Below are 15,034 nucleotides of genomic sequence, written 5' to 3' on the forward strand. Positions count from 1 at the left end.
CTGTCGACAAGGGTTGGATCCAAATAGTCATTGGGTGAATGACCTTCTACTATGGGTAGATTCCCATAATGTTCCTTTTGCTGAGGTGGCCTGGCATTACAATGCCAATGATGATTTGGCACGAATTCTAGTGGGGAGGATAAATGAGCCTCCCTTCTTTTTCTATGAGACTTGTGGACTACGTCCACGCAATTGGAATATTATTTGTTATGGTACGTCATCCACTCTTTCTCTCGACTAGGCTAACTCTCATGTTACTGCTACAGGGTCTTCTTCTCCTTCTTGTACATTTAGCACATTCCCGCTTACTCCAACAGCCAACATGGGCATCTTAACATTATTAGATGTATTTCATGAAAATAAAAGAGTTGCTGCAATGCCATCAAGAACAATGGTTGATAGAACTCAGAAAAAGGCCAAGGGTGGGGGAAAGCACCTTAGATACTGAAGGCAGTGATCGCTCACAATTAGCTCATCGTAGGCTTAGGAGAGGGCCTACTCCCTTGAGAGCCATCACTCCTGCTTCTGCCATTTCTCTTGCTCCTGTCCTACTAGTAGATCTGCCAACTTTGTGGACTCTTCAATCCACACCGCGGATCCACTTACGACTATATTCATGCTAGAGATAATACACCAAAACCAGTCAGAGGTCCCTCTTAGTTCTTTACTCATTAATACTCATCTGGCGAAGTGGGTACACTTTCCCCATGGCGAGATCTCTTAAAGTCGGGGAAATATCCCTTCTCTCTTGACGCCATCTAGTAGTAGCAAAATAACAACTTGCCTCAGCTGATAAAAGAGACTTTCCTCTCTTCTTCATCCTCAAATCCTCATCTACCCCTACTTTTGGTGCTGGTGTGGTTCTTTCAAGTTTTAGCAAATAGAATGCAGGTTTATGAGCTGGGCCCTTCAAGAGACTTACGATCACAAAAACATCAAATTGGCAGGCTTAGAAAAAACTGTGCATTTTGGTGAATAGTCTTTAACTTAACTACGCTTGGCTCATAAGGAAGCTATCAGCCAAATTAAAGAGCTTAACTCATTCATCTCTTTTTGGAAGGTAAAATATGAAAGTTTAGAAATTTGGGCCAAGTAGATGGAGGAAGAAATCAATCAACTAAGGGCTAGAGAGTCCTCTTGGTAGGAGAAATTCAAATCTCAAGACCAACGATGTTTATCAGAGTTGGAGCATCTACGTCAATCCAATGGAAGCTCTGGAAAAATATCAGGACACTAAAAAGAATCTACCAGAGGCCTTGCCCATACTACGATCCAACCTGGTCCTTCACACCAAAGTTGCTATAGGTCCTCTCAATCTGAGTCGAGTGAACTTCAACTACTTGCAGAAGGTCATTGTTGAGTCCTTGAACTTTATTGTTTATAATCTTGAGGGCGAAGATTAAAAGAAGTTTCAGAGGGAATGGAAGCAATCAACCAAATTATTCATCTCCAGAGAGCCACAAATAGATGAGGCAATTCTGAAAGAGTCTGATGCTCCGAAAGGGGTCCCCAAAGAACGCCCCTAGCAAGAAAACCGACCAACCTTCAAAGGAGGAAGATTGAAGACTTTCTTTTTCTGTACTAAAATTTTATATTCAACTTGTATCATTTTATTTCTCTTATCAATAGAACTATCCTCTTTCTTTCCAACTGATCTCACATTTTTCAATACTAACACTGTACCAGAATATTCACCATTACTAAATTCTTTAACTTACCTGAGGTATTAAGCCAATTTTGGTGTATCACGCATGCAGGGCTGACTCAATCTCAACTTTTAGAAGATCGCCTAAATCGAAAGCTTTGATGCTAATTAAATTGTAACACCTTATACCTGATTCGATTTACCGGACTCGGATATAAGATGCCACAATACTTATATACTTAACAAAAATTTTACAACTAGCGAAAACCATATTGAACATACTTCTTATTTATTTATATTCTTTTCTAAATTAAAATATTTTGAAGGAAAGCCTTATTAATTACAATAGATTCTCAAAAACAGTATAGCACATTTTAACTTAAAACCTTTATTAAGACACACTTTATCATGGCGCAGAGTACTATTTGTCATATTCCCAAAAGTGTCCCTCTATATGCATAATATCACTATTTGAACTACCATCCTAGCGCATTCTTGATTTGGTCCCTCCTAGCGTACTAGTTCAACTCCAAGAACCTGCATTACAAGTAAATGATTGTAAGTTCAACGGAACTTTGAGTCTCAACCAATATTCCCTTTAAACATTGTTGTTGGATTCCTCGACTTTAAGGTTTTAGATTTTCTTTCAAACTTTGGCGGATAACTATATGCCAACCTCTACACTTGACCTTCTTATACACATTCCACTCGGTTGGAAAGTCATAGACTTCGCACCTTATTGCAGATCCTATTTTACAATCTCTTTAAAGATATAAGTTGGATACATTCCTCATAATGATATACATATAGATACTACTCTTGGCGGATTCTCACATTGGCTCTAACGGGCTGTAAGGACGCCAATCATACCATATCTTTAAGTCGATCCATACAAATGAACATGGTCTGATGAATGCAATATTTTAGATCATCCAACAGAAAAACCCAGATGGCTTTGATACATAATATGAAAATTCCCAGTTTTGGCGGACACTTACACTACCCATAATTACAGATACACCAAGCATTCTATCATTACGGATTACTATGGTGGATTCATCAGTTGGGTACACTACTGAGACTTCTTTCAGAAAATGCCTCAAAGGCATACCCAGGTTTCGCCACAAAGGTGGACTAACAACTTGCCATTTAGGCGTTAAAGAATTCGCTATACAGACTTTCTAGATAACTTCGCCACTAAATCTTTATTTGGTTTGCCATCAAAACACCATGTAAATTTTCGTGTTTGGCAATATGGATTTGTCTAAACTCAGCATCGCTTGAGATTTTCCCATTGTCGGCCCCAATGCACGCAAAAACCCTAGTAAACAAATGCAGCTCATCCGCCATTTCCATAACGTGCCATGGCTATAGTTTTTCCACATATCTGCTACATGGGTATTTTCTCGTGTTTACTGTCTAAGTAGACCTCGTGTTTATAGTCCCGATGGACAACATTTTCGCCATATTGACCTATATGTTTACTGTCCTAATGGACATCATCAAAACACCATTATGGGGTCTATTATCATATCACACATTTTCCTGACACTCTACACGAACCACTTTTTCTCCAACCATACTTTGCCATGCATCACTCATTTAACATAATGGACACATTTACATAGATTTCACTCGTACACATAACAAAATCATACTTCCCAACATACAATTTCTGATTTATGCTTACCACACATCGTCATTCATGAAACACATTGTACACTTCATTTACATACATACAAGTGCTTCACAGGAAACACAAAAATAAAAACTACACCTCAAGAAGTTATGCACAACTACGACCAAATAAAGAATTATCAAAAACTAATGTACAGGAGTTGGGTCTAGGGACTTACTAGAGACCCACCTTTACCTCAATCCAAAGCTTCTATTTCGATCATTCTTTTCGATCCAATGACAATAACTGTTTATAAAATCATGGAATTTCAATTAAAATCCCCATTTATAGATAGTTTACTAACGTTTCAACTACATGCGACCCCCATGCAGGGCCTTCCACTCACACCCTATTATTCTTATATCTTTTAACATCTTTACTCTTCAATAATCGTAATATAAAAAGCTATAAGACTTACCAGAAGGTTGAATCATCCACTGATTAAATGAAATATTGGCTCTAGCTTAACAATGAAGAAGAAAACATTTAGGTTAGAAAGAAGGACCAGAACGTAGAGCAGATAGAAAAACCATTTGGAATGCCTCCCCATTCACTATATATATACTCTCAGTCCTACTTTTGTGGATTTTGACAAGTAGCGATTCTTATTGAAATTGTCCTCTACTTTCCCTACAAAACTCAGAGGAAGGCAAAGGAAAATCCGGCAAATATCTACATTACTATTTGACCAGTCATGGAGAGGGTCAAATTAATTCAGTTAACTCTCAGCTAATCCTATTACTAGAACCAACTTGAACAATGTTCATACAAACCAAGCGTACTATACCTTCGTGGTGACTTCTGTATGGTGTGACCTTAAAGACAATTAAGTCTCCTATAGCTTTCTTATACACTTGGCAGACTCTTCGTGCTCAACCAAAACGCTGAGGCGTACTCTTTCTTGGGCGTATTATTTCTTCATTTGAAGATACCCTATAATTAAATCCTTAAATACCATCAACGGGCAAATACTTTAACTCTAGTATGTGCTAATACTCTAATTCGCCAGCAAGCCAGCAGTGTGACTGATTATGCTACCATAATGCCCAAAACAGTGAACATGCATACCTCACTCGCTTTTTTGGATTCACCATTTTTGGGGTGTGACACACAAACTCAGTAAAGATACACAGATCTGTCACCCCGGGTTGCTCGGCAACAATGACTTTATAATGATATATGCAACACCACCTCGGATTGCCCAACAACAATGGTTTTCTCAACTCCATTAATTTGTCACCCGAGTTTCCTGCAACAATGACTCAATGTATATTATCTACCACCCCATATTGCCCAACGACGATGGTTTTACTTAGTACTCTGACCCTGTGGAATACCAACTATATCTGACACAGTTCGAACAGCTATTAGGGTAATTAAATTCCAATTTCATTATATAATTCAATTTATGCGTTATCATGCTATATTACGCTAATTTCATCAACGATTTATAAATTCAACACATAATTGTGCATGTACCAACTCAATCTCATACCAATTGTATATATCAAGCAACTCATGAAATTTTCTATTCTATTCAATTTAGTCCCTACTTCTATATTTGATCTAAGTCACATCAGTTTAGCTCAAGCAATCATCGATACTCACCTCTAAATTCATATAATGTCTAATGATATAAATATGCAACAATTAAAAGGCTCTCGAATTATAAAATTATAAACCAGAAATTTCGAGCTATTCATCGACGACTTTAGCTTTTCCTTTCCCTCTCAAAGAATCCGGATCGACATTAGCTATGGATTAACATAAACATAAAACATCATTAATACACCAAACTCACAATCAATTGTCATTTTATACAAACTTTACAATTTTTCAATTTAATCCCTAAAATCGGGATTGACATAACTTCCACATTAAAACTCTAATTTGAAATTTGATTTCATTATTTTCCTTTAGGGACCTCACATTTCTTATTTTTACATTCAATACTACATTCAATTTTACATTTTATTCAATTTAATCCATAATGTATAAAACTATCAATTAAGCTTTACATTTTAGTCATTTTTCCCATATAAGCTTAAAATTTATCATTTTAATACCTAAACCTTTAAGTAATCAAAGTTCTATTTGGGCCATCACATGTCTCAATCAGGTTTTGTCACCCAAAGATACATTTTGAGAAATTTGATCTCAGGCCATAACACACATGCCATCACAGGTCTCAATCAGGTTTTGTCACCCAAAGATACATTTTGAGAAATTTGATCTCATGCCATAACACACATGAATGCACTCTTATTTGGTCAATGATTGTAGCCCTGAAGGCTAGCATGCAACTAAAGGAGATGAATAATAGAAATATATCCATGTTTGCAGAATCCACGCATTTTGCACAAAAACAAAATACATTAAAAGGAAAAAAAAAAAAAGCATCGCTGCATCCGTAGATGTGGAACAGGAGCAATGTGTCTATGTGGAACAGAAGCAGTGTGTCTCTTGAGTCTTGAGTATGAGGTCTGAACTCTTACAAGAGTGCAACAAGACAACCATACATACTGCAAAGTCATAAGAGAGCTTATAACACAAGGATTCATTCAGTATGACTAACGGCATAAAGGCCCATGTTGTTAACTTTCTCGAGATAAGAGTTCTACACTTTCTACGAGTGTTTAAACATTAAATGCAGACAAGGTGGGCAAAAGAGTCAACAAAGGACAACGTATCGGTCATCCTGAGGCTGAACCCCCCAAGATTCGCTGGACAAATAGAACAAAGCAGAAACAAATAGAAAATACACATTGTTTCTAGGGATCAAATCTGGGTCTCCCGAATAACAGGCAAGAATACTTGTCACTATACTACAACTTTATTGAAATCTTATCACATTAATTGGTTGATAACTATAGTTTTAAAAAGATATAATGACTTTTTTAATCCTTCAATTTAAGAAAAATCAATTTAACCCTTCGTTTAAATTAAAAAATCAACTTTAGAAACGTATATGCATATGATAATAAGTTCTTCAAATCACGGTGAAAGTAAAAGTTAAAATATTCATATTAGTATCAGATCGTTACTTACCCTCTAATCAAGTTAACACACTCGAAACAGGACCAAAACAGTCAACGTACGAAACCAGCAGCAGCGCAGAAAACCATCCGTTGTTGAAGCTAAGAAACGACCTCCTTGGCTCCTTCCCTTATCTCTGCTCTTAACGTTGAACCAGCGTGTTATAGAGAATTTTAGAATTTTTCCTCGATTCTATTAAGAACCATGTACATTTTAAGCTTTCTTTACTTGTTGAAATCTAGTACTCGTTCAAATAAAAAGAACAAAACATAAAGACAAATTTTAAACTAACGGTTTTCTGGTTGATAAACAGGGATTATAAATCCATCAGTTATTTAAATTAGGTTGATGATAGAACAAGCATCGAGAAAACCAAACTGAAAAAAATAACCAAGGAAAGCCAGAAATCTTCGCAACGTTGTCATTTGCTGATCAATGACCCTGCACTTTAGAGATAATATCTACAACAGTGGTCAATGCGATACACAAAACAATCATTCATTATAAGAGGAAAAAACAATATTTGTTCAACGATTGAATTAAAGATGTAATGATAAAAAAGGACTTACAAATAAAATTTCATTAACCTTTGATTATTCCAACCTTGCTATTCATAGCTATTTAATTTAAATATTTCATATAAAAATAATGATAAACATACCATCATAATAAAATTCCTTATTTTCAAAGAAAATATATTAATTACTCAAAAATAATTTTTAGAATCGGTCTCAAATTAAATAGTAGTTTTCCTAATAAATTGATGTTGAATTAATTCATGACACTAAACTCAAAAATTACTATAATACAAATATGCAATTTATATGAAAGAATATCTAATTATAGAAATAATTTTAAACTCTTAAAGTAGCCCATAGGCCCACAACTTTCGATAAGTTTAAACTGATGACATGCAGAAGTCATGGAAACAACAATAAAAAGTAACGGATAGAGCCAATTTTTGAACCCACTGCTTGAAACCCAACCCTAGAATCAGTTTCCCAGAGTGTAACATCCTATCGACATCACCATGAACCGGATCGCCCATGTAACGAAAGTAGCCCACAAAAATAAAATGGTAACAGATAAAATGTATACCAACAATGTGAATTAAAAAAATTTGTGAAAAAACGTTTACAATGAAAAATAAGAATAGCAATGTTTTACATATTAGTAAACTCGTCCATTTACTTTAACAATAATGTTTTACATATTGGTATTGTAATAATTTTCATAACATTAGAATAAAGTATAAAATTAAAAACAGAAAAATAAGTATAAAATTAAATTTTAAATTAGAAAAAGGAAAATTTTTAATAAAAAATAGAATTTGCTCAAAATTAATAAAAATTTCCTTTCCTTTTCTAAAAGTCGAGTGGTTAAAAGATAAAAATGATCAAATTAAATTAATCTATATTAGCTCATTTACTAAAGCAGTTTGCGAAAATAATACTCCGTCGTTTTACTGTTTTCTTTAATGGAATTATATCATCGTTATCCTTCAATTAGCCACTAACACGAGATTGCCGAAAAAACCCTGCCCGTGCAAAAATCAAGTAAAAAGATCTCTTATTATGGCTGAATTAGGGTTAGTTTAGTTAGTCAAAATATAAAAATATTTAAGAAAAAAACCTATGTAATTTTAAAATATAAAAATATTGATACAACTTTCAAAATTTTTGACATTATTTTCAATGATAAAACGGTTTTCCAAATGGGTCAAAACCCAAACCACAAACATCTAGATACGAGGGTAATAAAATCACTTCCCCCAAAGCCAACTTTTAAACAATTAAAGCTCATTATTCTGCTGCTCTTTTCTTTTCTCTATTAGGTTACCAAATCACGATTAATTACAAAAGCTGATATCTTTTACTCATTTAACAAATAAGATTGCGACGAAAAACCGCTTCAAGAAATTATGCCGATAACTATATAAGGCATTAGTAAATATTTAATAAAAGTGTATAACTCTTAGTTGGCCAGGTAGATTTGTTAAAAGACTAATCTACCACCAAGCCCAATATTTGAAAATCCTTTAACAAAAATGTTGTCCTGAAAGATGACTAACCTTGACTGCATTCAAGTCTCAACCCGACCCAATTTTCAATCATTTAATATATTATTTTTATTTAGCATATGTAATTTAGAGCATGAAAATATTCAATATTCAATATTATAATGCAAATCTTAAAAATGTAAACTTTATTGAAAATATAATTATCAAAGACTAAAATAAAAGTTTTTTAACTTTAAAAAAAATAAAATTACTATTTGCAGATACGAGTGAATTTAAATAGATTTGAAATTCACATTTTGGGTCGGGTTGTATTAGGAGAAATAAATAGACTCGAGTCAAGCCACGGACACCTCACCTTTTATATTCCTTCTTGGAAAAGGAAACATACCTTTACCAGCTTCATCACTTTCTGAATAGCAAACGAACCTAAAATTTAACTTACGCAATGGCTCCTCTGATCAAAACTTTACTATTTCTTGCCTCCACCGCAAAAGCTACAAATTGAAACAGGGTTAGAAGAAAGATGCTTTGAAAAAATTAATAATAATAATCCATGAAGCTACTGTCCAAAAGCCGACCACTCAACTATATCTGTGTCAACAAAAACAACAGAGAATCAAAATTAGATACTGAACATCCCCTATGTTCAGTCGGTGCAATCTTGAACCGTTACTCTATCCAGATAAAAGAAAAGCAATATAATGGAACAAGTAGTAAACCAAGTCAATACATTTACCTCACTGGAAAGGAAACTAGTACCATATTTACCCAACTACTCCCTGATATGTAACTTCATATACACATTTACCTCAAACATCAGACTTGTTGCTTGTTTTAGTACACCTTTTTCTTTTATGATAGTGACACTTCTCTTGATTCTCTTCATCTGACCTGCAGCTACTCATCTGCCACCTATCATGAATCAATTCATCACAAGCTGGTTTTGCTTTATGCTTAGAATGCCTGGAACTTCGGCTAGAATCTCTCTCTCTCTTCTTTTTCTGGTCAGTGGAATGATATGGTGGTTCCGAGCTGGATTCAGAATGATTGTAGTGTTTCTGAGCATCATGCTTAACTGTTTTTCTTTTAGAATCTCTCTCTCTATTCGTTGGGTAGTAGGTCCAAGTAGAATCACTGTAACAGTGCTCTCTTCGATCATTGCGCTTTCTGGAGCTCCTATGACCATGCTTATTATGCCTTTCCCAAGACTGACAGCTGGAGATACTGGGTATATCATCATCTTTTGATCTTGATCTCCCTGAGTGATGATAGGGCATTAGATTTTGACCAGCAACTTGAGAACTTCTATAGTCCCTTCCATCATTAGAATAAACATCTTCATCATCGACAATATGGGAATTCCAATTTTTCATCAGTGAATTTTTGTTAAAGCTGTCTTCAGAGTAGCTTGCAGTCCTTCCCCTCTCAGGATAAATTTTTTTCTCATATGCTCTTTCTGCTTCATCATAGCGGCATCTTTTACCATCATTCTCATCATAGAGTAGCTTCCTAAAGCATAGAAAATTAGCACATCAAAGATCAGCATATAAGAACAAACACATACCAAAAAGCAAAACAACAATTTGAGTGCTGTACTTTCCACGTCAAACTTTTACAGTCAAAAAGAAGGTATTGTTGCAAATTTCTTCAAATATTTTTCCAAACCAAGATTGGTCAAAAGTCCAACAAAGAATACACTTAAAAAACCTTACTTAAATCCAGAAAAATTTAAAACAGAAAAAAATCCATTCACCATAAATAGAAGAAAAGAATCATAACAAGGTGAAAACCCTAATCTTTCAGACACAAAAATCTCGCTTGATATGGAAAAGGTTTATACCTCATGACATTCTCACTTGTATTCTGGTGTTTCTTATCATAATATTGACCATCCAACCCTGAAGGACATAATTGGTGATCTATATTTTTCTTCATTGCAGTATCTAAGCCTCCAATCCTTGTAAATCCCCTAAAAATGCACCAGTATCAAAACCAGACACATAATTGTGATGATTCAAGGAGTCTACAAAAAATTAAATGGACTTACCCAGATGCAGGTGATGCACCAAACATAGATGGCATATACGTGGGAACATGAAACGGAGCAGCAGGAATCACTGTTGTGTTAAAGGACATCATTCCAGATGGGTCATATGGGTTTGCAAAAGGCCTTATAGGGGGATAGTACGGCCCATTCCAATATGGTGATACATAACCAGGCAGTGCTCCTGGAAAGACGGCATTTCCTACAAACCCAATAAACATAAACAAAAAATTAACCCTTGCACATTAAATAAGAAAAATTCGTAATGAATCCAAAACATTTGGAACTTACCTCTTTGAAGCATAGGATGAGGACTAGAAACAGCCGGGCAATCTCTCCTCAAATGACCAGGTGAACCACACATGTAGCAAACACGGTCCCCCTAAATTCAATCAGGCAAATCAGAATCCATATTTCTATCATTTGAATTACTGCAAATTATGAAATAAGCAAAAATGACAGCACAAAATTGTGACACATCAAATGGGTAACGTATGTGAAACAATTATTATTGAAGATATATATTATATAATGAATTTTATGCATGTATTTAGCATGTAGCGTATGATAAATAAACATATTACCTTTTTTAGTCTTGCCATCTCCACATAATTCATCTCTGCATCTGCCAGTAACACCAAGTCAGTCAGAACAAAGAAGAGTTATGATGTCCACATTAGACTTGGGAAAGTCTGTGAATTAGTTTAAATGTTCTACCTGCAGTGTCAACCCACAATGTCCTCTTCTTCTTGACATAGGATTCAGCTGTAACTAGACAAGGAAAAGAGTGAGAATCCAATAATGGAGACTATAGATAATAAAATACGAGATGTGAAGTAGTGATATTCAAGGCAGTATATTTGGCATGTTTGATCTTAAGCTTCTAGATGCTAAAAGACTGTAATCATAGAATAATCAGATAAATAGCTCAAGTGTTTCTACATTATTATACCTTCCTCATTAGTGGGCTGGTTTTCCCCCTGGAAATCATCAAAACCTTCCAGATCCTTAGGTAGTTTGTGCGCAGGCATTTTAGAGATTTTATCTTTCAGAAAACGATTACCATTGACATGGGAACTAGTGCCACCTATCGATTCAGCATGCACCTGATTGGAGCCCCGCTTTGCTCCTCTTTGAATGACAGAAACGGCACAAGAAACATCTTTCACTTGAATTCCAGATTCTCCATCTGTTTTTGGATAATTTTGCAATTATTCACCTTCCCAGGAATAGTGTAAAGAGAAACAAGAGTTATGAAAATATCATTTTCATACCTGGAGCATATCTATCTAAAGCATTTTCTGAATTGTTAACAACAATTTGGGACTTCAGGAATCGCTCAGTGGCTTGCCTCAGTGACAGATTTGGCAACAAATCTTCCACTTTGCATTTTGTAGAAAAGCATTTGGGACACCTTGCCTTCTCAACCAGCACATGAAGAATGCCTGCAACCGACCAAATACCATAATTAAAAAACTGACAGGTGGAAACGTAAGCAACCTTATAGCACTGGAATTTCACACAAGAAACAAGCACTCTGGAGCTAGAGAGCATTTTGCATCCAATTTTTCTTTCACTATCAACAAATCTTAAGAACCATACACTTAGAATGCATAAAAAAGGAATATAAAAAGGTGCCACAACTAGACCAGAAAATACTTACATTTCTCACAGAAACTGTGCTGGCAGCAGGGTATCAGTACAGCCTCCTTAAAAAATGTGCCGCAAAGAGAGCATTTCAGCTCTGACGGGAAATCAGAAGGTTGCATTGCAGGAAAACTGGCAATAACCACTCTCAGTAACCACAGAACATTTGAAAGTAAAAGAAAGGGAAATCTTCAGACTGAATAATAACAAAGAGATAACTGAGGGTGCAAGTGACAAAAGCTCTTACGTAGAAAGTTTAGCATTCAACTCAATATCTGCTTTTGATTTTGTTCCTGGCAAAATCTGACCTGATGTACAAAGGGAACATGGTAAATCATTTTTTTAAGAACCAAAACGAGAGAGAAAAAAAGTCCATCCATATTGAGAAGGGTAGCTAAAGGAAAATGAAACATTTCACACCTTGTGGAACAGCCTCACTTATGTCACTCCCTTCAATTTTTTGACATTCTACCACAGGTTGCTTGGTGCAACTGAATGCAATGGGGAAAAACAATTTACATGAGAGAATACTAATACTGCTTCTGTACTAACAAATCATCAATAGACTGAAAATTGGACAAAGTGGTTGATGCAACTAATTAATGCATTAAAGAAACTAGAAATGAAAGACTGATACCTTCTTAATTTGAAATGAGTGTCCTCATCATCAATACAAAATCTGTCCTCAATATTGCAAGATAAGTTCCCCTCAGTTACAGGGCATATTTCTGCTCCAAAGTCATCAAAGTTGACAGTTTCAGCATTCTGTAAAATAAATGTCATCATTTAGAAAAAAGTTCTAAACAAAATAAGTAGGACAGCTTATCTTAAGGTCCACAAGTATTATTTACAAGAAGAGTTTGTGGTTCTTCATCCATCTTGAATTTCATTAACTTAACAAAATTGTAGTAGAATAACTATATTAAAAGGCAGCAGTGAACATGGTGTACAAGTTCAAGCAAATAAAATATAGAAGACAGCATAAAACATTCTCATCTCATTACTCGTAAATAAAGAGAAAAGTGCAACAATAACAATTATAAATCTATTTATTCATATCAACATAAAATTATGTGATTAAACATCCAATATGCAATTACTATATCTTGGGTTGCAAAAATAAAACTCACCTGAAGATGAGAGGTTTTGCTCATTTTCTCATCCGGGGTAGCAAAAACTTTGCATGAGCCTAAGTGTGCCCTGAAGATAGTCATCATTCATAGGTAAGGAACCAAGATAGGATGACATATAAAAAATTTTGTATCTAAAATTAAAGTCAATTGAGAGAGCACTAACCCTGCAGGAACTCTCTTTATGATCACACTCGAGCCACAAGGAATTTGAAAATCTTCATGCACGTACTCTGTATTAAATCCATCAAGCAGACAAAGTAGTTGTTAGCAGATCTGTCTGAGTGACAGCCTATGCTGGAACCCATGTAGTTAAAGCAAGTGACCAGCTGTTGTGTCTTAGAACAAGACAACAAAAGCGCCTCAGACTATTTGGGTCGAGGCACAGGCATTTCTATAAGGCACTAGGAGCAAAAACAGCCTGTTTGATTGAAGTCTTTAATTTCTTTAATTTTTATTTCTTCATTGATTTTATATTTAAGAGTAAAAAATGGATAATATCAAACTCTTCAGGTCTCATTATTTGTGTATTCAATAACAAAGACAACCATAAAAAATTCATGCATATTGACCAGAAAAACAAAAAAGAAAATTCTGCATATGTAAAATAGAAACTGGACGACTCTTTAGGACTAATATCAAAGTAATATATTAAGCTTATTTATAATAAAGTGCAAACACATACATCTTCATCTTTCGCTTACTTATGCGCCATAGTCAATATAAGGATTCTAGGGCTTAGTGCGTCTTCTCTCCTAGATAACACTGGCTACAAAAGCTATTCAATCCTCCATACGTATGAATCCAATTCCATGTATATCATTAGCTCGCTATAACTATAAACTTGATTTAAACGATAGATTCGTACATAACTTGAAGCGAAAGCAACCAAACAGATAATAAATTTAAAGCAGACAAAAAGTGGGAGTTAACCTTGACCGGATATAGGATCGGAGAAGAGAAGATCGAAATCTTGGCAAAGATTAAGTTTCTTGTTTTGGACGATACTGGATTTGAGATCACGAACGGAAATCGAAGGCTGGCCTCCAATGTCGATCGAATCGTAATTGCGCGAGCTTCTGAATTTGAAGTGGACCGACATGGCTGAGTTGGAATCGGCGGGTTCAATTAGGAACTCAGTTATCTGGAATAATCTCCAGAAAAGAGGAAGGGAGGGAAAAGCGAGATGTTGTTGTGCGTCCGTATTGTGAATCTCTTTGCGAGAGAATTTGGGGATTCTGTTCGTTTTATCAAGTGTGAATCAAAACGGTTTTTATAGCGCGGCGGGTACGGCAAGATTACCACGTGCGAAGTGCGTGACATTGGCACGAATGTTTAACTATACACCTGTTCGGTTAGGCCCGATGCGAAAAATGATTTTTGTAATGTCTACGATTGCTTTCAAATTAATTTTGTTAAATATTTTTTTAGAATAAAATGAATTTTAAAAAATATTTTTACCGTGTGTCAAAATCTAAGTAATTTAATTAAAATATATATAACAGAAAAAGTAAAAGACATTTACCTCTCAGTCTTGGTATAAAATACATCTATCCATTGAAAACTATTCACGATTGCATGTTTGAAAAAAATCACATAAACTCTTCCATTCATATCTATTTACTAAATATTTAAATGAAAACATAACTAAACCTTTGTCATTATTTTATTTTCTATTTAATTTTATTCAGTTTTACATTTTAATTATAAAATAATGAAAATCCATTTACTTTAAAAATTATATTCAAATACTTTGAAATTAAATTCAAATTGAATTATATGAAATGCTTTTCAAAGATTTGGACACGCCCAAAACATAAAACAGGGGTCTAAG

General features: G+C 34.8%; 1 protein-coding gene across 2 annotated transcripts; it reads right to left on the reverse strand.

The window, feature by feature from the left end:
• Positions 1 to 5,463: 5,463 nt before the first annotated feature.
• LOC108470378 (E3 ubiquitin ligase PQT3-like) lies at positions 5,464 to 14,472 on the reverse strand. 2 transcript variants are annotated; one of them, XM_017771654.2, is made up of 15 exons: positions 14,134 to 14,472; positions 13,367 to 13,433; positions 13,201 to 13,270; positions 12,708 to 12,835; positions 12,491 to 12,561; positions 12,318 to 12,378; positions 12,087 to 12,202; positions 11,698 to 11,868; positions 11,376 to 11,612; positions 11,141 to 11,188; positions 11,008 to 11,048; positions 10,715 to 10,805; positions 10,427 to 10,625; positions 10,220 to 10,348; positions 5,464 to 9,888 (listed from the first exon to the last, which is right to left on the reverse strand). In XM_017771654.2, exons 1-15 carry the CDS (start codon positions 14,300 to 14,302, stop codon positions 9,189 to 9,191), a joined length of 2,298 nt encoding a protein of 765 aa, XP_017627143.1. In that variant the 5' UTR covers positions 14,303 to 14,472; the 3' UTR covers positions 5,464 to 9,188. The 2 variants fall into 2 exon arrangements, with proteins under 2 accessions (XP_017627143.1, XP_017627142.1); XM_017771653.2 differs by having other exon boundaries at positions 7,978 to 9,888; positions 11,141 to 11,194.
• Between the last annotated feature and the right edge of the window lie 562 nt (positions 14,473 to 15,034).

This window comes from Gossypium arboreum, chromosome 6, assembly GCF_025698485.1.
Source record: "Gossypium arboreum isolate Shixiya-1 chromosome 6, ASM2569848v2, whole genome shotgun sequence".
Lineage (NCBI taxonomy): Eukaryota > Viridiplantae > Streptophyta > Magnoliopsida > Malvales > Malvaceae > Gossypium > Gossypium arboreum.

Bases quoted from the DNA above. Each gene is read 5' to 3' on its own strand.
- LOC108470378 (XM_017771653.2), bottom strand. From the start codon at position 14,302: ATGTCGGTCCACTTCAAATTCAGAAGCTCGCGCAATTACGATTCGATC. The intron at 12,203-12,317 runs GTAAGAGCTTTT...GGTTATTGCCAG, and splicing joins TTGAATGCTAAACTTTCTAC to TTTTCCTGCAATGCAACCTT. The intron at 11,195-11,375 runs GTATAATAATGT...TTCCTTGTCTAG, and splicing joins CCAGCCCACTAATGAGGAAG to TTACAGCTGAATCCTATGTC.